The sequence below is a fragment of the Lethenteron reissneri genome, chromosome 42 (genome assembly GCF_015708825.2).
Source record: "Lethenteron reissneri isolate LAM-NWPU_2019-01 chromosome 42, ASM1570882v1, whole genome shotgun sequence".
In the NCBI taxonomy this organism is placed as follows: domain Eukaryota; kingdom Metazoa; phylum Chordata; class Hyperoartia; order Petromyzontiformes; family Petromyzontidae; genus Lethenteron; species Lethenteron reissneri.
Window position 1 is genome coordinate 1,137,439 of NC_083820.1, and position 23,481 is coordinate 1,160,919.

At 44.4% G+C, this 23,481-nt stretch overlaps 1 protein-coding gene across 3 annotated transcripts in view; it reads right to left on the reverse strand.

The window, feature by feature from the left end:
- The window catches only part of LOC133353013 (CUB and sushi domain-containing protein 3-like), a 639,938-nt gene that overhangs the window by 267,079 nt on the left and 349,378 nt on the right, over nucleotides 1-23,481 (reverse strand). For 2 of the 3 annotated variants that reach the window (XM_061569077.1, XM_061569076.1), the window contains exon 1: nucleotides 15,138-15,208. Coding sequence is in view for 1 of the 3 variants with exons in the window: in XM_061569078.1 (XP_061425062.1) it covers nucleotides 15,138-15,250 (113 nt within the window). In the remaining 2 variants the exon portion in view is untranslated. Of the gene's footprint in view, nucleotides 1-15,137; nucleotides 15,251-23,481 lie in introns of those variants that run through there. The other variant, XM_061569078.1, reaches the window with a different exon arrangement.

Genomic DNA, 23,481 nt, shown 5'->3' on the forward strand with positions numbered 1-23,481 from the left:
AATTGCACGCAATTTGCATGGCCACAGATGTGCACGGAGTGTAGAAAGCAGCACTGACATATTGGGCAAGCTGCAGGGCTTTGTAGACTATGCCTAAAGGCACATTGCAATGCGGGTCACGTGTTAGGCCGAAGCATGTCAAGGCCTCCGAATGCACGGGTAACCTTTCCGAAACGTGGGTAAAGCCACCCATGTTTCATTTCGTTGTACTGCAGGCTTGCGTTGGCCTGTATGTACGCACGTTGAACTTCTTTCGCAACCGTACGCAGCCAAGCGTGCCGATCGAAGGTGTGCTCCGTCATGAGCCACACGTAACACAACATGCACAAAGAATGAGAACTGCTCACCCAATGTGTAAGCATTGGTTGAGTGGTTCGTTGTTAATCCATGACGTTCTAGGGAAACGTGAGAGTTAGCAAGAAGGTGTTTAGTCCAAATAGGCATATTACGAAAATGTGATTTTTTTTTGTTATATCAGCACATAGCTCCATCACCCAAGAGTGCATATATTGTACGAAACGTTAAATGATGTTGAAGTTCGTGGCTTCAGCTCAATTTTTTGGAGACTAGGCCACGATAGTTAATTCGATTGTATTGATGGCATAAACAAATGTCACGATGGTTCGTGACATTTGAGCATTTCATCGCGTGTAATGCCACGTCGAGTTTTTGAAAGAATTATTTTGGCAGGTAGAGAGACCGTTTAATTTGTCATTAAGCCATCGGCGTGCGGATAATCTGTTTCGGGCGGACACTTCAATTGCCGAAAGCCGTCACCGCGGCGAGCTCGCGGCGAGCTCACGCCTGCGCTGTGGGGCTAAGCCCCCCCCAGAGTTTCTCCGCTGGTGCGCTCCCGCGACCGCCCAAACGCACCCTTCCTGAGACAAAATGGAAAATTGCTTATGTGTGTTCGTTCAGCTGCAGTCTTTGGATTGGTGGTCAATCTGCATTGCATTCATCATATTATTGTTGATGCATTTGGCTGAACATATAAATTTTTTTCTGCTGTTAACATTACCTTGTAATTGTGGTTAAGGATATTGGCTATCATGGATCAGTCGTGTTGTGATTTTTATCTTTTGAGCGAGTAAAATTAATTATTAAATTATAACTCTTTGTCATTACATCGAACGATCACTCAGATGTGCTTCTGCGGCCATCTGGAACTCTCTTCCTTCCGATATTATGAAGCCACTGAAACTATGCACTTTTAAATCATCATCAGTAGAGTGAAAACTCGTTTCTTTAGAACTGTTTTTGTGTTTAGTTTGTTGTCCTTCCCCCACACCTCCGATTAGCATGGTTGGCTACATACATGCATACCACTGTTTTGTATATAGTCTAAAGATGTGGTTGCATTTAAATGCTCTAAAATCCAAATTGTATTGCGCTGTTAACCAATGCATGGTCGGCTACGTACGGTGTGAAAAAAGTTCAACATTCATACATACATACATACTTTCCACCGAGGGATCAATATATCCCCACACCTTAAAGCCATGGGAGTTGTTGGAACGTACTTAGCTACTGATATTAGTCATGGTAAGGAATTAATATCAGGTCACCCGGCTCATTGGCCGGTGTGATAACCACTGTGCCACTCCCCCTTTAGCGTTACAAAAGTTAGAATCTATTGCATGCAAAATTATCATTTATTTCAACACTGTTGTCTGTGACATCTAAACACACGCTGAACCGTTTTTCCCCCCAAAATCAAAACTCTTTTCTTTAAAGCTGCTTTTTGTGTTGAGTTTGTTATCCTTCCCCCGCACCTGTGATTAGCACGGGAGGCTACGTACGGTGTGAAACAAGTTCAACATACATACAAAACAAGTCTTCTGGCAACATTTCAAAGATTCAGCCACATTTCAAGGAAATAATAGCCGCCGTTGGGGGCCGTCAAAGCCGCTCCGCAAATCCGTAATTGACGTGAGGAATTTTTCCGCCACATCGAAATGGAAGTGGAGGTGGCGATGGGGTGGGTGCGAGTGCAGAGCCAAGGAGGGAAACATTGGCGAGACAGACAGAGGAGTGCGACCAAGGTGTCGTGACGAGACAGACAGAGGAGTGCGACCAAGGTGTCGTGACGAGACTGTGAGTGGCGTCCTTGGACATCGAGTGGTGGCTGTGCAAAAGTTGCAGGTTTAAGCGGGAGGAGGGATGCGGGAGTGCAGTAACCATGGCTGCGTGTGTGTGCAAGCATATAATAGCAGCACAGGTTCACTCCACTGGTGTGGCTCTCATCACCCATCGACAATTTGCTGAGCAAGTTCAGTACCACGCAAGGCGTGTCCCAGGGCTTTGTGGAATTAGTATTCTGTTGACAAGGCCTCTGCAGAGTTCGCAACCAACATACAAGTACATGTCGGTTTGCGCGCTGCGCTGTGCGGGGAGCAGTGGTGTAGCGGTTAGCGCGCTGCGCTACGATCCCGATGACCCGGGTTCGATGCCCGCTCACGTCCCGCACCAGTGACAAGTATCTCAACCGGTCCTGGGCCTCCTCTAGGTCGACTTAGCCTCGAATGAGTACCTGGTTGCGGTGTGTAAACATCGCCACTGGGGAGACACAAAGGTGGTCGGGAGTGGTGCTGGCCACCCACGCCCTCGTGTGCCGTCCCAGCCTTTATTGGTGCTGGCGAACAGCATTTACCCCTACAGTCTATTAAAGGCTATACGGGAGGTCTTTGTCTTTGTTGTGTTGTGTCAGGCATACCGCAGCGCGATTGGTTGACTTGGTCTGGGGGGGCGGGGCTTTCATCATGACATCACAATGCCTTTGCCCCTCCTCTAGCTTGCCATTGGCTGCTGGGTTTCGTGTGCAATGGCATCCAACCCATTCCCCCGAGCAAACCGGGACAAGCAATGGTTCATTATATGGGCATAATGACTTCTCACAACATTTAAACCAATAGAAAATGTAACTCCACGTCAAAACCCCCCAGAACTAAGAGGTGCGGCAAGGGCCCATTTGTGTCACTACTCAATCACACCTCCCGCTTGGAGAACGGGAATGGCGCAGATTCTGTCTGGCGTCGTGAGAACGAGGGTACGTTTCAAATATAAGGGTGTACATTTTTTGTCTGTTCTTGCATGCCGGAGAACACGATGGTGCATAATACCACACGGGCTTTCATTGAGCGCCTTTTAGAGTAATGTGCATCATGTGCATTTGAGCTCGTTAACTTGCCGTGATACGGCACACAATGGAATTTCTGTAAAGACTACAAAAGGACCATTATCATTTAGAGAGCCATATCAATGGGGTATGCATCTGCATTCGTGCAGTAAAAGCTCTTGCACATGGAATTTTGGGCTTAAAGATGCTGGCATGTGGTTAAACTCAATTAAAAACTATACCTGAGGAGCTAAATGTGATTGTAATTGAATACTTTATATATGGTAAACACTGAAGAAGCAGTGCTTTTTACATGCTTGTAATCTCACTTGACAACAAGGTGGCTGCGTGGCTTAATGGTCCAGCGGTGGGCACACCTACCACCTTGCCAGTATGTGGAGTTGATGTCTTGATTCCCAACACAACCAAGTAATGAGCTTAGGGTAATTATTGAACATATGGTCGACTGTTCAGGAAGTCTTAGCATGCACAATAATTAACCACGTGTGTGCCAGCCGATCAGATTAGGTTTGCTAACATGTATCTGTAATTGAAAGAAAATAAATCAGCAGACAATACACCTTCCCATATCTGTCTCCACATCAATAGTATAAAGTATTTGTGACACATCCCATAAGCCAAACACGCCTTCTGGGAGTGCTTAACTTCAGCAGCACGAGTTCTATAGACAGGAATCTGTGGGCCAGTTTCCACATTTACTGTCTCATCAGCATGCTCGAACTTCCAAATTGTTACAGGCAAACACCCTCTCTATTAGATATGGGTCCGAGTTTGACGTTCAAATATACAATGCAAAACACAAAATAGCTATTACCATCGTTGTACAGAATGTAAGCAACAAAATAAAAGTGCACAGAATAAGCCTACCACACATATCAGTCTATCCACATGAAAGTATTTTTGATACATCCCATCAGCTACACAGCCTTCTGGGAGTGCATCATTTCAGCAACATTGGTAGGGCCAAAACACAACAAAGCCGGCACAATGGGGCCAGTATCTGGCCAGAGTGGAGAGATGTTAACTACCTTACCTGGTACAGTGAGGGAAAAAAGTATTTGATCCCCTGCTGATTTTGTACGTTTGCCCACTGACAAAGAAATGATCAGTCTATAGTTATAATGGTAGATTTATTTGAACAGTGAGAGACAGAATAACAACAACAAAATCCAGAAACACGCATGTCAAAAATGTTATAAATTGATTTGCATTTTAATGAGGGAAATAAGTATTTGACCCCCTCTCAATCAGAAAAATTTCTGGCTCCCAGGTGTCTTTTATACAGGTAACGAGTTGAGATTAGGAGCACACTCTTAAAGGGAGTGCTCTTAATCTCAGCTTGTTACCTGTATAAAAGACACCTGTTCACAGAAGCAATCAATAAATCATATTCCAAACTCTCCACCATGGTCAAAACCAAAGAGCTCTCCAAGGATGTCAGGGACAAGATTGTAGACCTACAAAAGGCTGGAATGGCCTACAACACCATCGCCAAGCAGCTTGGTGAGAAGGTGACAACAGTTGGTGCGATTATTCGCAAATGGAAGAAACACAAAAGAACTGTCAATCTCCCTCGGCCTGGGGCTCCATGCAAGATCTCACCTCGTGGAGTTGCAATGATCATGCGAACGGTGAGGAATCAGCCCAAAACTACACGGGAGGATCTTGTCAATGATCTCAAGGCAGCTGGGACCATAGTCACCAAGAAAACAGTTGGTAACACACTACGCCGTGAAGGGCTGCAATCCTGCAGCGCCTGCAAGGTCCCCCTGCTCAAGAAAGCACACATACATGCCCGTCTGAAGTTTGCCAATGAACATCTGAATGATTCAGAGGACAACTGGGTGAAAGTGTTGTGGTCAGATGAGACCAATATGGAGCTCTTTGGCATCAACTCAACTCGCCGTGTTTACAGGAATGCTGCCTATGACCCCAAGAACACCATCCCCACCGTCAAACATGGAGGTGGAAACATTATGCTTTGGGGGTGTTTTTCTGCTAAGGGGACAGGACAACTTCACCGCATCAAAGGGACGATGGACGGGGCCATGTACCGTCAAATCTTGGGTGAGCACCTCCTTCCCTCAGCCAGGGTATTGAAAATGGGTCGTGGATGGGTATTCCAGCATGACAATAACCCAAAACACACGGCCAAGGCAACAAAGGAGTGGCTCAAGAAGAAGCACATTAAGGTCCTGGAGTGGTCTAGCCAGTCTCCAGACCTTAATTCCATAGAAAATCTGTGGAGGGAGCTGAAGGTTCGAGTTGCCAAACGTCAGCCTCGAACCTTAATGACTTGGAGAAGATCTGCAAAAATGGAGTGGCACAAAATCCCTCCTGAGATGTGTGCAAACCTGGTGGCAAACTACAAGAAACGTCTGACCTCTGTGATTGCCAACAAGGGTTTTGCCACCAAGTACTAAGTCATGTTTTGCAGAGGGGTCAAATACTTATTTCCCTCATTAAAATGCAAATCAATGTATAACATTTTTGACATGCGTTTTTCTGGATGTTGTTGTTGTTATTCTGTCTCTCACTGTTCAAATAAACCTACCATTAAAATTATAGATTGATAATTTCTTTGTCAGTGGGCAAACGTACAAAATCAGCAGGGGATCAAATACTTTTTCCCTCACTGTATACAGCAGGTCGTGAGCTTGATTCCAACCCTGACACCTGTATATAGTAAGTCCCCGGGTTATAGAAGACCCGACTTACAGAAATCCGACTTTACGTAAATTATTCTACAAATCGTGAAACAAAATCAATATGCGGAAATGTTTGCGTAAGTTACGCAACTGCAAATAGTGCAGCGCGGTGAGGTCGCGTATGAATACGGCGGAGCGAGGCGCAAGGCGACCCGCCACCTTCACCGAGGCAGAGCTTCACTCGGATTAAGGTTAATGGATCTTTTTGTCGGATTATGTATTTTTCTTCCTTTTCTAGTATTATGCAATTGTTTGTTTTCTATGCTTAGAACTACTGTATATTTTCCCCTATGTTATCTTGCTAGTTTTATGCGTAAAAATGTATTTAATGAGTTATTTACTGCATGCACTTTACTTAACCCAATTACACTTCGATTATTACTTATGGTCTGAGCCAACAGCGACGGGAGAAGTCTAGGCCGAGCCTCATGCACGGCAAACGAACATTCGGAAGTGACTTTCTGTTAACAACTAATATGAAAATGTTTCGCGGTTTTCATAAATAATTGGATACAGTTACGCGTTCCCTTAGTTCAATTATGGGTAGTGTTAGGGTAGATATTCTATGAAATGGAATAATCATAGGAAGTGCAGAGCGTATATACGGCGATACGATATGGGCAGCGATAGAAAGCGGATGACAGCGCGATGCGGTACCGAGAGGAAACAGCAGGGGAGGCACAACTATGTCCGGCTATGGGATTTTATCGTTGGTTTTGGGGAAAAATTGTTTAGTTTCCGACATACGGAAAATTCGGGTTACGGATCAGTGTCGGGAACCTAACCCTTCTGTAACCAGGGGACTGCCTGTATTTAGAGTTTGCATATTTCTCTCCCTGTAGTCATTTGGATTTTTCTCAGGGTCCTCCGGTTTTTCTCTCCACATTTATAATCAACATGTGTTTAGAGTATATGGCTACTATAAATGTGCACGTGATGAGCCACGTTATTGAACTATCAGTTGTGGCCACGTCACTTCTGAAAAAGAGCTATATAGCTCAGTGGGCCTTACATGGTAAATTAAAATAGCTGAGTTTCATTTCCATCTCAGTCGGTAAACCCATAGACCTGCGTCTCTCCCGTGACCTCCTGCCAGCGAGCAATCCACAACTCATCCTTATGGCGGGTCCCCGGGGTCCGAATAAAAGGAAGTCAAAATCGTAATTAATTAATTTATTTCTGACGACTCCGTCCCACCGTGCACACAAACGCCGCGACCCACGTGGCGCGGATCGTTCTGTTGTCACGTGGTGTCCAAGCGCAGCAGCAGCAGCAGCGAGGACGAATGCGCAGAAGAGCTGAGCAAACGAATGCTGCACTCCACGCTCGGGTATGGGCAGGATCATGAGTCCGAAGCTTCTCAAACTGCCTACACGACTGAAGTCCTGTATTTGTCATCACGCTATGCATACTACAGTGAAACTGCTCTCTTATCTTCATTGTTAGTTATGACCTACCAATGTCTGCAGCCAGGATCAATCGATGACAATCCTATTACCTGCAGATATTTAACAGATGAGATGTGTTGCACCGTTAATTCCTCCTGTTTGATAATACTTCTCTTACCCGTATGCATCTGTGCAGATAGGTTTGTTATGCGGTTAAGCCACAGTCCCCACATACCGCTCGTATCAATGCGGATAAGAGGAGCGGGGACCCACTACTCTGTAGAGTAACATTGGTATAGACGCGTGTTACAATATGAGCAGCGTATTGAAAACGCGTACTATGTTATGTAATTTACAAAGTGTGTTCACAAATCTACACTGAGAAACACGATGATTCACAGCGATAGTGTATTTAAATAGAGGTAGTGCAGGTAAGTAGTTTTCAGTTTTACAGACATAGTTTAACAAGACAACACTTGCCACTATCCTTCAAACCCATTGCTGAAAGAGAGAAAAGTTTTTGTTTGCATCATATGTTTACGCGAGAGCCGGGGGCTTATGGGACTCCAGGGTCCAGCCATGAGGTTCAATTCACGCGACCTCAAAACAGCACCTCGTCTGGCACAAGTGCTGTTGTGACTTCACCGTCACTCAGTGGCGAATGGCAGCTGCGCAATTGCATCTGTGTGAGCTTTGCATGCTCGATTAGTTCCCCAGGAGGCCCGCTCTGCCCTTCCAGCACACCTTTAACATGCACGAGAAATGCAAACGGGTGTGGGCAGTTAATTGGTCAGGGTGGATATGAGATGGCCAAATGCGCGCTATTATATTGTACATATATTACCATTTTATTACGTGGTATAATTGCAATCATAAAAATGCCGGAAAGGATATTGCGCGATTCAACTCATTTGAAAACACGCGATGCTCTGAAACAGTTAAATACCATATTTCAGCTCCCTGCACTTGAGCCCTGGTCCATGCAAGCCATCAAATGCAAAGACCATGCATGCTCGTGAATAGATAAACGGAATGAGCTGCCATCACCTTGATAGCACGGGCTGCAAAGACCGAATGGTGAGTCATTCCCCGTAGCATTTAAAATAGCATATTACCCAGATTTAATTTAAAGCATAATGCATTTTACAGCAAAAAATGTAAGATCACGCAGCCATCTCTATGCATTGTTAATTAACCTCGTCAGAACAGCGACAATAATAGGATGTGTCGTACACCACTGAGATTTTAGAAGAAAGTGGCATTCTAGTACAATGTGTTATTACAACACTTACTTTTAATTATTTCATCCAGATCCAGTGAATGGATGTTTGAGTAACAGGTATTTTTAATATGACAGTATATTAAAAATTTCCATACTCCACAAATGATTGATTTTAAATATGTACATTAACTCAAGTTTGGCCGTCGTGTAGAAAGCTCTTCCTTTCTTCATCAAGAGGTTTCAAGAACGCGGCCAGGGGCGGCAGGGTGTCGCTGTGGCAACGCTGGCTCCTCGCATCCAGAAGTGTCTGGGTTCGATTAGGGCGCTTTTCTATGTCGAGTTCTATGTTCTCCCTCTGTTCGCAATATATATCCTCTGGGTTCTCTGAGCAATACAAAGCAAGCAATGTAACTGGCATTGGCCAACAATCCCAATGCTGAAAAAAAATCACACGGCAAGTGTTCTCAATTGGGATTACACATCGCAGCAACATAGCTGCGTAGACTTGGCAGGGACATCCTGAAACGAAGTCTTGAGGCTTTCCTGTGTAAACGAGCGAAATGGTCACAGAACAAGACTGTCATTTCACATGCAAGCCTGCAACGTGTTAAGTAAGGGAACCCTTCGTCAATCCACTGCTGAAGACCCTCCCACACCCCCACCGATGTCACGTCAGTCATGCAGGTTTTCTGACCATACTTCATCATGCTGGGCCGCTAGCTTTTGTGAACGGGGGCACCCAGAACCGGTTCAAATATCAAACTCGTGGTGGCTTGGGTTCACGGCGGAGTGTGATTATCACTGCATGATTGCTTCTCCTCCACAGATACAAACGTAATAATACATCTCAATCCAAATTGTGCTGTGGTGATGTGATATTATATCTATGGAACCTTTTTTCCAGTGTCAAAATGATGAAAAGAAGAACAGAATTTACCCTTTCTGGAAATAACGCAGTAGGTGTTAAGATGCTCAAACACCAAACAGACACCTATTGCAAGCCATGAAGTGTAACCACACGTGCTTGTGGTAAACATGCAAACTTAACGTGCTCTGATAAGAAATGGCATTGTCTTTGAAACTGATTGGCCTACACCAGAGACAGCCTTCTTTATGGCCTAGTCTCACCACCAGTGTTGTTAGACCAGAGAATAGCCAAAAGGGAAACATTACGAAGGCAATGCAGGTATTAAAGCATTCATAGCTGTGTTATTGCCAGGAAGGTTAAAGCCTATTCTTCTTGGCGTGATATTATTTCGGTAAAGCCACGTAGGTAAATATAAGCAAATAATAAAATAATAGAAATAATAATAGAATTTTGCCTCACTTGATGCAGTAAATTTTGCTGTGACGGTCCCACCTGATGACGGAGACTTGTGTTGCCTCCGAAACGTCGTGATTTATTATTTTATTTCTATTATTATTTATATTATTTTATGATTTACTTATTTTTACCTACGTGACTTTACCGAACAAACCTAAGAGTATGAATCCTTGCAGTCACGAAAGCTTCAAATCTAGAAGTGAAATTATTTGATTGAATCTGTAATATCTGTGTGTTTGTTCGTACCAACAATTGCGTGCCCAATATCGTTTAAAAGATTGAAAGTTGCCTATGTTTTCCTCATGAAAGACAAATATATTTAGGGAAGGTCATGTTGACACAGTCCTGTAAACTGCTGTTTGTTACGTTTAAACGACTGTTCACCCCAATTAAAGCACATCCAATGGCATGGCACAAACTGTTTAAGATACAGTGCACATCCTAATCGATACATCTAAACTTCACGCTCGAGACATACAATTACACAAAAATCGTTTATTCAGAATTAATGGAACACATTACTCTGGTGAGATTATAAGAATGATTGCGTTTGTTTTATACAATACCAGAGCTGTACAAGTGTGACTATTATTGACAGTGGCTTAAACACATACAAATTAAATGTTTAGTTAACCTCATGACCTGAAAATATTTGTTGCGAATTCCCTTTTTATGGATTGGTAAGTTTTTTTAACCAGAATTAACGTAGATTAATGCACTGACTACATTTATTGACCGTATACTGTGATGTTACGAATTAACCTGCTTGTTACTGCTTACAAGTTGTGCTGTGAATCTAAAGGACCCTTTAGTATTCAGTTAAAAAGTATTTAAAACAAATTATGTTTGTGTTGTGTGTATCTTGAGCCACATGCAGCATGTTTGCAAATGATTTAACGGCTTTTTATTTTTACAGTGAATTAATGTTTGTTTTAGCGTGCGCGATTAGTTCATGCATTTAGTTAGTCCTCAAACCACCGATGGGCTTGGTTCGGTGGACAGTCTTCAAACGGCGTGCGCCATCGTCCAGCACCTCTGATTAGAGCACGGTCGGTTACGTACGGTGCGAAAGAAGTTCAATGTACACAGTACCGATCGGGTTGTCGCCTGAGCCCCACTCTGTGCAGGCTTTTCCTGCGCAGAGGAGGAGGAGGCCTTGGCCGGTAGTCGGAACCTGTTGAGCAGGGACCCGGTCAAGGCACTGATGTTCAAACCCGGGCAGGCGGATCGTAGCTTTGCCCATGGGTGGCTTGTGCCCTCGTTGATGAGAGCCAACTCGCTCATCGGCACCACAACGACTGCTGACATTTTTTTTATTTGACCAGGTAAGGCCCCACTGAGTTATGCAGCTTTTTTTCAGAAGCGACCTGGCCATCACAACCGATAGCTCAACGAAGCGGCTTATCACGTGGAAATGTACAGCAGCCAAATACTCTACACGCACGTTGATTCTTAATGTGGAGGGAAAAACCGGAGGACCCGGAAAAAAATCCACACGACCACGGGGAGAAAGAGAGAACATGAAAACTACAAATATACAGCAGGCGTCAGGGTCAGGATTGAACCCACAACCTCCTCCATACCAGGCAAGGTAGTTAACATATTTCCACCGTGGCACCCACAATTCCCTGGTGTGCCAAGTTGCCTCGCAGCAAGTGTCAGGATGACACTTCAGCGAAACATATCGGTGTAAATCGGGACAGACTTGAGTCGGTGCGAATCTTCTCCGGTACCGTGCCGGTCGCAGCCTCCCAATGGAATGTGTGGGGGGCGGGGGGGTGGTGATGATGTTAGTCCAGCGCTGGCAGCCATGAGAGAGGAGTGGGTCGAAGACTTCCTGAGATGGTGATGTGCATGCCGATTGCCAGCAAGCTCAGTGCGCGATGGCCAACCCTGGACAGGCGACGGTATCCGCCGCCGCCCACAAGCGAGAGTGCTGACGTAGGTAGGGTCGGTGCACCGGCGAACTATGCCAAGCGAACTGTTGCGAGACTCGACTCTCGCGGCCGGTCGTCTTCTTGAGATGATCTTGTTGGCTCAGTGTTTCGGTCCAATGGTCGCCGTGTGGTAGACCGGGTGAAGGGTCACGACATCTCGGCCTCTGCCAATGGGGGCGAGCGTTCAGCTTGTTGAGTGGCACCTTATCTCACGCTACACAGATCCGTTTTGCCCAGGCCACCGTCACTTTTCACGTACACCCCCCCCTCCGAAGACGGCCGGGGGGATCTGTCCCGCCTCCAGTGACCGAAGGAACAATTAGCACGTGGAAGAAGCGCGATAGGTTGTGACCCCCCTACCATCGATGTCGACTGTGCAACAGCTGACGGTGCCTAGCAGAAGGAAGCAACGCTGAGGTTTGCGTGGCTCCAACATCAACGTCTGCTGTAACCTCTTGATTTTGTACGCTGAAGGCCATTTCATTCAACGTCAATCTTATTGCCAAATTAGACTGTCTGCAATTATTACCATTATCAACGGGTGCAAGAGTATTCCCAGATAAATAGGGGTTGGTGTGTGTAGCTCCACGTTCGTTAATCAATTATTGTCTTCCATCGTACCACCTTTAATCAGTGTTGAGTAACGAGCTCGGATAGTTTACTTAACCCTGAAGGACACTGCTTATACAAAAATAGGATTTGAATTCAGGAAATGTCCAAATGTAATGAGCTCAAGATTCTGATGTAGGTCTTGCAAATGAGAGACATGGGGTTGGGTGGGGGGGACTAGAACTCCAGATGCATGGTGATGTTAATATTTATAAGGCTCTTTACAAACTTGATGTCTTAGTTAAGGAGGGCTCACTTTTTTGCCAACAAGAGGCAACTCAAGTTATGGGTGGATTATGTTGGATAATCCATGAGATGAAATGTAAGCGGGCTGAGGAACAAGAGAGCGTGGTGGGTTCTGTGAAATCAATCAGGAGATGGGATTCCCAAGAGAGAAAGAGAGAAGATGGATATAGAAGAGGATTGGGTCGATGACAGAGCCCCGTGGAATAGGTTTATGGGAAGATAACCCTCGCACGGAGACGCACGAGTGCAGGTGTGAGGTACGTGCAGCGCCAGGAGAGTTCCAGAGATGCCTGCATTATCCTGACGGTGTTTAAGGAGGATAAAATTGTCTGTGGTGTCAAAGGCTGCAGTGAGGTAAAGGAGAAGAATGTGGAGGAGGTGGGGGTCCAGGGTCAGAGGACTGGAGGAGGTTGTGGATGGAAATTGGATTTGGATGGAGTTGTGAACACCGCGCAGGGACAGGCGTGGTCAGAGACCTGGGAACGGGTGATATTTCATGGGGGTTTCAGATGAGAAAGAGGTTCAGATCTGGGATAAACTCGCTTGCATTCAACCGCAACTCACGACTTCTGCCTTCTCCGCGAGTGGATATAACGTACACCGTACAATGCTTCGATTCCACAGCCATGAGTGCAGCGCTATTGGCTGTTCCTATTTACAGCTATCCATGGAAAATGCACTCCTGTTATCCACACGCCATGTGCAGATAAATGCGGATAATAGAATGAATATACCCCCACTCCCAAGTCAATCCTCTTTTCTGCGGAGAGTCCTGAACAGTGCGGATGAAGTCGGTGCCTCCGAGGGACCCATCTCAGGATAAACACGGGAAATAGGAAGGATCAATGTGCAGAGAAGGGCATTCTCCATGGACCGATTCAGGGGCGAGGATAATTGAGAGTGGATCGTAGAGGGACGGATAAGAGGAATTTCGTTGCATGTATGTTTTAAACTGTCTCGGTAGGGTTTAAAAGTTCCTTCACGTGGCCTCGACTGATCAACAGCAGAACAAAAGAAGTGCGCCCGCGCTCCGTTTGACGGGGGCGGAGGGATACCGTTGCACGATCGCCTGACCCGTGCTACACCATCACCACGCGCCACCCGCAGAAAAAATCCAAATCACTTGGCAGAACTGTTTTGGTTGAATAGCTGGGGGATTTTTTTTATGAATCTGTGGTTTTTTTGTGTGTGCCAGTACCCTTCATCCAAATATACAGAATAAGCCTTTCATCCAAGCTTGAATCCGATGGAAGTAGCTCGCTCAAAGTAATAAAAGAGATAATGAACAGACAGGGGGTCTGCTTCACTTCCAAATGTAAATGATCCAAATGTAAAATAGCAGATCCATCACCCTGTGAGCGTTGCAAACCAATGTTTTCTGGCAGTATTCTCAATTTAGACCTTCTATGTATGTACAGTATGTATGTTAAACTTGTTTCACACCGTACATATAGCCAAACGTTATAGTCGAAGACCTTGTGAGTCTCATCCGGAGTGTTGTTGCTTATTAAAAACACATGCTCATAAGTTCCCGAGGGATGTTCACCTAAGTACAGAAAAACTGTTCAAAATCCAAGTGCAATTAGTGTAATATTTTTATGCATTACTTTGGTGTTAATTTCATGAAGGGGAATCTATTGTACAGAGTAGAAAATAATATATCGTACAAATCACAGTCAACTCTGATGCTGCAAAGAAAGAAGAAAATGCTACATCATCATGTGACACTGAGCATCTCTCTGAGCTAAGCACGAGGATAGGTCCCAGGGGAGAGCTGCTGTTTAACACTGTTGGAGCGACGCAATATCATTTACGTGCAATGCACACCGACGGAAATTACCCATGTTGTCCTCACAGCGTGAACCTGTTCCTCCTCCGCCTCTGCCGGGTGTGTGCCTTGAAATTCAATCGTCGTTACCGTTCATTAATGTGTGTACCTTGAACTTATTTCGCACCGTATGTAGCGAGTCGTGCTAACTGGAGGTGCCGGGGAAGAACAACAAACTAAACACAAAAAGCAGTTCTAAAGAGAAGAGTTTTCAATTTAACAGTGCATAGCTCCCACTTGCTTCCTAATATCGGAATGAAGAGCGTTCCAGACGGCCGCAGAAGCGCATCTGAAAGTGCACGGACGCAGTGACCGTCTGAATAGGATGGGGCACACTAGGTGGACAATCGCCAATTTAGGACTTTTTGGTTTTGTTCCACCAAATCCATCAAGTTACGTGAATTGCGCCCATATAATCCATATCACCAACTTACACAAGCCATTGTGTAAGCATTTTGGAAAATAATGCTCATTGTGGTGGCCACCAAGAGGTCGTCAAGATTTAAGGTGGTAAAGCTTAAAACAGGGGCACAGTACGACAGAGGAAAGTGTAAACGAATAAGGCAATGTGTAGTGGACACTGATGGGCCATCTGCCCATGAACCGTGATGATCATGGTGATGACGGGTCCGACACGACGCGGGTGGTGGGTGCCGCCATGGTGAGGAGGAGGAAGGAGGGGGAGAGGGAGGGAGGGGGAGGGGGGTGAGATAGGGGAGGAGATGGGGGGGGGTCTCACCGAGGTACTGGATGCTGAAGCCCTTCCGACGGTGGCTGCCATCGGACGTGAAGTGGAGTCGCAGCCAGTGCGTGTTGCTCGTGATGGGGGAAGGCAGGGTCATTCCGGTCAGCCTGAAAGCAACAGGGGACAACTCTTATAGGTTAGAAATGCGCTGCCACAAATTAGGGTTTCAATGGGCACACTTGAGAGATATTTGTTTTTAATGATGTTGGATATTTCCAACTGTTTTATCTTTGTAATGGACTAATTTCTTTGTTTTGATATTTTTTTTGTTGTTTGTGCTTTTTAATTTGGTGCGATTTCTTAATAAAAAAATACATCTTTGATGTTGCTTGTTAGCAGGGTTTTCATTTGTTTGGTACGTATATGAGTGTTGGGCTTCTTTCGCGTCGTACGTAACCAACCGTGTTTATTGGATTTGGTCCTTCTATATAATTAATGTACAGCATTGTGAGATGCTGTTGGCACGAATGACACCGCTATATAAGATGAGAACATTTTTAAAATAATTGTTCACGTTTAAAAACATGTTGTCTTTTTCATCCATTAGTGTGCAATACATAGAGACCATGTCAATAACATATGGAGGAGTCGCACTGCATTGCAGATATAATTGAGATTACAGTGCACATAATTTTGCAGCTGGTGAAATGTGATCATGTATCCTGTAAAGTAATACATATGGATGAGAATCATTGTTGAAACAACTTGTAATGATATGTACTTAAGTAGAACCGGGATTGCTGGAGGCAGTGTAAATGAGGGGCCATAACAGCGCAAGAAAGATGTGACGGTAAAACACGAGCAGCAATCAGTTGAAGTATTACCCTGCAACCGGCTTCTCTTTCCACACATCGCCACGCAATGCGAAACTCGATCTCAGAATGAAAAAAACGTGTATATGGCAGAATTCATATTATTTGGGTCTTTCAGTAAAGTCACGTAGAAAGGTTAACAAAAAATAACAAAAAAATAACAAAAAAACTACGACGTTTCGATCACAACACAAGCGATCGTCATCAGGAGGCTCCACCAATTATAAACCTTTACAGCAGTCTCTGCCTCAGCAGCCTTCCGAAAGACCCAGAGAATATCAATTCCTGCCGTCACGAAAGCCTTAAGTCAAGATATGGCAGAACATTTATAATATTTTTGAAAAGTTTTTTTAAAATATATATTTGACAGTATTTACTTTCTATCCCAACATTATCGTGCCATTGGCATCACACCATGAGGCAATGTAATGTATTACTTACTGTTAGTAACTCAGCTTATTGTAGAGTATATTTAGTATACTGATGATACTATGTAGTTTATACTTTAGTTGTTTACGTGGTGGTTTTAGTTACTGTAGCTACATAATATTAACACTCCTTCCCTTCATTAATGCTACCCCTATCCCCCGCCCTTTGATGCTGCTAATCCTGCATAATGCACGGGCATAAGTAGTACTATTTACGTACCTGCATTTCCCATATCCCCTCCCTTTGATGCTGCCAATCCTGCATAATGCACGGGCATAAGTAGTATTAATCACATACCTGCATTTCCCATATCCCCTCCCTTTGATGCTGCTAATCCTGCATAATGCACGGGCATAAGTAGTACTAATCACATACCTGCATTTCCCATAAATATGCTAAATTCCTCTTGATATGCATATTCTTTTGTCAAGGCGCCATTTTCCCTCCTTCCAACCCAGCTTATATATATGCTCCAAGCACGTGTGCTGTTTCATTCAGACGCTGTCGCCTCGACAGACCTGGTTTTCACCTGAGGACGGCTGCTTGCGTTGTGGCCGAAACGTCGTGAGAATTGTTTTATGTTTTATTTTTATTATTTTATTACTTCCCTTCTACGTGACTTTACCGAAAGAACCAAGAAGATGAATGTAACCGGTTTTTTTTCTGTGTGTGTGCAAGTGTGATAGCGACCTACAACTTGCTACCACACTGGAGAACCCAGCTTCATCAGAGGTGGCGCCCGGATTCGATCCCAGGATCTCAGCGGTCGGTGCCAGCTCAGGCGCTCTGACCTCAGAGTCACCCGGCAACCCCTTGATTTATGGAAACTCAAAATGTAGTTTTGAATAATATTACTTTTCAAAGTTTGGTTCACGTTATTATTTTTTGTTGGCGTTGAAATAAACAGAGCGAAATATTTATTTTAAGTAACCCGAGATGGGACACGCTAATATATATATATAACGTACTCTTTGGGTCTTTCGGTAAAGTTACATAGATAGAGAAATAATATGACCCATCTCAGGCCTATATAACGTCCTGCTTCAGCAGCTCCCTTGCTACGTTTTTTTCACCTGAGGACGATTGCTTGTGTTACAATCGAAACTTCGTGATGTTGTATTATTTCTCTATCTACGTGACTTCACCGAAAGGCACAAAGTATGAATTCCTGCAGTCACGAAAGCTTTAAGTCAATATATATAACGTTCGAATTATCCACCGTTTATTTAAACATTTAAACTTAACGGCAAGATCACGTGACAATTTTGTGTCAAATTGAAATCTTATTTCCAGGACAGCGTTTGCAGAGAGGATTGAACCGGCATACGTTTTAATATCTATAGTGGCTCCCAGGATGCAGCGCCCCAACCCAAAGCACTGCTTCTGCACCGGCCCACCCGATGGGAACAACAAGAGCGAAGGTCAACCCAAGGTCACGGCGACTCAACCGCATTCAGCGCCTAACGTTCGACAACGAGCCGGGCAGACCAATCAGTCCAGCCAGGAACTTCTCATCCTCCATTTGTGCGCATAAAACTGTCAAAACGTGTACGCACGCGGTAATTGGCATGTGTGGAATCCTGGGGCCAGATCGACGGAATCATAATGAGGGGTAGCAAGGCTCCGTGTAATGAATCCTTCTTGTGGGCAACACTTCTTTCTCTCCACAAGGTGTTATTTATTAATAAAGAAGCACACAAAAACTCACTATATCTATGACACTGCTGTATAACAGGAACATAAATAATAGGGTTGACAATACGAGCAATTGCCCTCTTGTCAAAGCCAGAGAGACTGAACCTTCATTGGAGATCTCCCCCTTGCATTGCAGTGGCTGAGCTAGTTGCGAAAGAAAGTTTCGCAAATTCAGTACGAATAGTTTTCCATCAGTGTACTTTGAGTAGAAACTTTAAAAAAAATATGTACGTATAAAATGCGACCAGCAATGAATTTCCACGATGCAGTTCTTCTGCCGCAGTTTTTTTGCTACCTCAAATTGCTGAGGAAGTCACATTAATTGCAAACGTGGCGCCTTTAAAAAATTTCGAAGCTGAATAATCAAGAGCCATTTCGGTGAAGATAATGGTGAAGCAACAAACACACATTGAGCAAAACCGGTGGAAAAAATCCGTGCTCAAGGCTGATTTGTAATTATGCCTCACCCGCTGCTTTTGGCCCTGCTTAGAACTGAAGATAAAAACAAAACAAATATTAAGTTGCATAGTATTCCCTGTCCACATTTTCCTACTTTTTTTCTCACGCACGGGAGTTGCTAATCACCCCCCCACAGAAAACGTAAAATGTGGGCATGGCTTTTAAAAGATGAAAATAATTGTGTGCATCGTCAGCACCGAAAAACATCAAACATTGAGCAAATGAAAGGTAATTCATTGACTAAACAATGTTGGCTTCGGTGGTAAGCAACTACTGAAAAAATTGTAAAGGTATTGTAAAATTATATACACAAATGTTAGGTGCTGAAAACAGTGAACGATGCAATATAGCAGACGTTGTTTTTCTTTATGTATATTGAACTTTTTAAACCAAGTTAATCGGAGGTGCGAGACCAGAACAACACACTCAACACAAATGGGTTTTCAATCTCGATAATTTAAAAGTGCGTAGCTCCAGTGGCTTCCTAATATCGGAAGGAAGAGCGTTCATTCGGGGGGGGGGGGGGGGGTAAATTCAGCTCCTTACTAAGCAGTGTCGTATTCACCATATTCGAGGTTACTGCCCGCGTACAACGTCATGATTCTCAGGCCATGAAGGACGTCAGAGCACGGGGTCTCCATGGACACCGGGCACACCAACAGCGTTTAGGTGTCACACGTTGGGCGCAATGCAACCGTGGGCAGCGTCTCGCGCGCTGGCAAATCGTCGTGTATTTCCCGGCAATGGGAACTGTCCATGTGGTACCAAAGGGTGGCCAAAAAGTGAGGGCACACAGAGTTATTTCTAGATTTGAAGCTTTCGTGACTGCAAGGATTCATACTCTTAGGTTTTTTCGGTAAAGTCACGTAGGAAAAAAATGTAATAATAGAAATAAAATAATAATAAATCAATTAAATCATTTAATGGATTAAATGTGATTTAAATAATTTATTTTTATTTTACATATATTTATTTATATTTTTTTACCTACGTGACTTTACCGAAAAAAACCTAAGAGTACACAGAGTTATATTCGTATTCACAAATAAAACAGGGTTATTTCATTTATGTTTTACAAATTTCCAAAATGATTTCCACTAACATGAATCCGTGCATGCATTCTCTTTTGAAACAAATGTAGGACTTTTCTTTTTTAAAGATGACAGCTGCCTTCTTTAGCACATGTAAAAAACTAATTGAATCCTTCATCTTTCGTAAATTTTATTTTCATTTTTTAAATGTCAACGAAAAAAGGACGAAGACAAATAGGATATTAATTATGAGAACAGATGTAGAATATAAACTTAACGACTAAACAATTGCAAAGTTTGAATGCCAGTGTTAAAATAGATCAAATGACCTTACGTGTTACGACTTTTGGGCCACTGTATATCTCACTCTGGGTGTAAAACACCAGAACATGTTTGTTACAGCGCACACGGGCCCAGAGAATGGCTGGCGAACTGAGTCTCACGCCAGGATTGCCCAATCACCCACACTGCCGCCATCTCCAACTCGACACCTCTGTTTGCGCTGATGCTGCCAATCAAAGCCGCACGGGCCAACGAGTCAGGGTCTGCCGATATCAATGCGGGTCATCACGAACAGTCGCAGCCTCGCCCACATTCACCAGGGGCAGACTTCGCCCACCTCCCCCCGCCCCTTGCGATGTGAGGGCATGCTTTTTGAAGAATTGTTTAACAAGGCCATGTTGTGGATGCGTAGAGGCGGCTTGGGGAGACCCATGTTCAGTATTTAGGCCACGGGAAAACCTGCGCGGATGCCACAGCAAGTGGGCATGTGAACCCATCAATTCGCACCTAATTATTGCCCCTTGTGTGTGGGGTTTATCTGGGTGTTTCCTCCCACATGTACACACTCATGAGCATGGGAATGGCCAAACATTCCAATGCAAAACCCTCGTGAAAGAGTCTTTGTGAAACGTTCCTGGATAACTAAATGACGTCGTCGTCGTCATCATCAGCAGCAGCAACATCGTCGAGAAGCGGTGGCCAGCGAGGGTTGGTTAAGCTCCTCCCCCCCCCGTGACCGAAAAAAGCCGAAATCATGGACCACAGTGGCCAGCAGCTCCGGGAAAGAAGAAGGAGGAAGTGGAAGTTTATCGGGAGCTTGCTGAGCGGCCAGGGATGCCATCGAAGGCACTCACGGCAAGGACGCCCCCCGCCCCCCCATCTGCGTGGTTCGGCAATAAACCTCATCGCTGGAATGCACCACGCGGGGCTGGCATTTTTCACGCGCGAGCGCGCGTGTGACCGGAGGAGCAGCGTGGGGCAAGTGCAGCACGAGGAGTCGTGGATATTGGGCTCCCTTCCCCACCCTTATTGTTGCCCACCGCACCTCCGATTAGCGTGGTTGGCTACGTGCGGTGCGATAGAAGTTCAACATGCACTGGTGGTAGTATGTATGTATGTTAAAGTTATTTCGCACCGTACACAGCCAACCGTGGTAATCGGCTGTGTGGGGGAAGGACAACAAACTAAACAAACAAACAAAAAGCCGTTTTAAAGCAATGCGTTTTCAATCGAGATGGTTTATAACATCAGGAAGGAAGAGCTTTCCAGACGGCCGCAGAAGGGCATATGAACGCGCGCAAATTATTCTCACGACGGAAATGATTGCACGTTATTTGTTTTATTTGTGTACTTTCATATTGAAGCAATGAAGTGTCACGTTTGGTCAATATTATTAATTGAATTCATGAGCTCAGTAGAACTTTGGGTTTTGATTTGGCTGTGATGGAGTCTCCCAATCGCGCACAGAGCAGGTTTGAACATTTTATTTGAAAAGTTTTACGCCTCAGGGCTATCAACTTTAACAGGTTTTCATAAAAATGTGTCTTCATACAATAGAAGTATTACTTCATATGCATAAGTAAAACAGGGCCAAGCTTGAGGGTTTTAGATTCCTTAAGTTGGAGCAGCTTATGATTTAACGCACTTTCATTTAAAACAATCTATCCCCCTCTCCACCCACCAACAAATCACTGACAAATGACACATCTCTCACCAGCAGACGCATTTAATTTGGGTTAATTTATCATAGGCAATTAGCAAGTCAACTCACATGCTCGCATAAATCTGTATTGTAACATGGAAGCTCTATTTCAGTCCTGGCGTAAAGTTGCGTCCTATGATGCTTGAAATATTTCAGTGGAGCGCATGTTGTGTACGTTTTTAGGTTCACGCATTTTAATTCTGCAATGTTATTTAATTATAAATACGGCAATACATATTTTCTTTGCAATTTATACGCGAGTAAAAAGTGGAAACAAATACTTGCAGTGAAAAGACAGCTGCACGAAAAGCTTAAGAACCCATTAATTCAAACTTAGTGGCACGCTCCTGTCAACTGAAAAGCCTTCCAGATGTTTAATTCAACACAGTTATGTATTTGTGATTTTCATGGTGCATTTCCACAATAAATTATTAGCCGCATTTAAGCTCAGACTAGCTCGCGATTAAACTGCACGAGAAGTGGGGATGAAAACCCAATCTAAAAATGCTAATTATCGGTTTTATTTAAACAAGTCGAATTTAAATGCTTATCAATTTTATATGTGTATCAATTATTAAATAAGCATGCAAATGTGTGAAGCCATGCCGCACATCGCTTCACCCACAGCTCTGTGGGGTTGTTTATTGGATAACTTTGTGATCCCTGGGGCGTGCGAATAACCCTCCCCTAACCACACCACCGAACTCAATGCTCGCAGCAACGTGCGATGCCAATGCTGATCCAGCACAAATTGTGATCGCAACAAATCAATATGAAATGAAACGAATTAAAACCATACTCCATCGTGAGGATCGCCGACTGTAGTTTCATATTATGACCGGGCTATGTAGTTAGTATATAACCACAATTCACGAATTACTTTCTGGATTATTGAATCAGCATCTAATTATATTAACACACGCACACACACATACTATATAGAGAAAGACAAATATCCCCTGTATAGCCTTAAACAGATTGTTGGGGCAAGGGCTGTCAGCGAGCACCTACTGAAGGCGGGCGCCGTGGCACACGAGGAGGTTGGGTGGCTTAAAGGCGAAACAAGGAGTGACACGTGACACGAGAAGCGATAATATATTGTGAGAATAATTGCAAATTTACCTTCGGTATTATCAGGAAAACTCGACGCAATTGTCAATGACACCGCCTTCACGGGACACGCGGATAATCAGCAATGTCTCGAGCCGTGGCCCATTGTCCTCGTGTCAAGAAAAAACTCCGTTTGAGGCCACGGTGTTCATCAGGGACGTGTTGAGTGTTTGCCGTGTGTGTGATTTGTGCGTGTGCACCACTGCCAATGCAACAGTGTCACAAAATAATTAATTACATTAGCAGCATTACTGAAATTGAATGCAATCAGGAATATGTTTCACACGTTGGCATTTACAAGTAATTTGGGGCCTCAGAGACAGCGTGGACCAACAATGCAACGTGCACGTGAAGGGTGCCCTGAACATTTAGCGGGGCGCCACGGTGGCTAGGAGATGTTGACTCCCTCGCCTGATATGCAGGAGGGCTGTGGGTTCGATCCCGACGCTGACGCCTACTGCTGTATATTTGGAGTTTGCGTCTCTCTCTCTCTCTCCCCGTGGTCGCGTGGATTTTTCTCCGGGCCCTCCGGTTTATCCCTCCACATTTAGAAACACATCTAAAGTATCTGGCTGCTATACATTTCCACGTGATCAGTCACTTCGTTGAGCTGTCATGTGTTGCCAGGTCGCTTCTGAAAAAGAGCTGTATAGCTCAGTGGGCTTCATCTGGTAAAATAAAAAGAGTTTATCGTTTTACCAATATGTAGCGCTCTTGGTTGTAGTTATGCAGAAATTCACTTACAATAGCGGCCTGGCAGGATACAACATCGTCATGCTGAATGATGAGTGAATCGATGAACATTTGCAGTTGTTCCT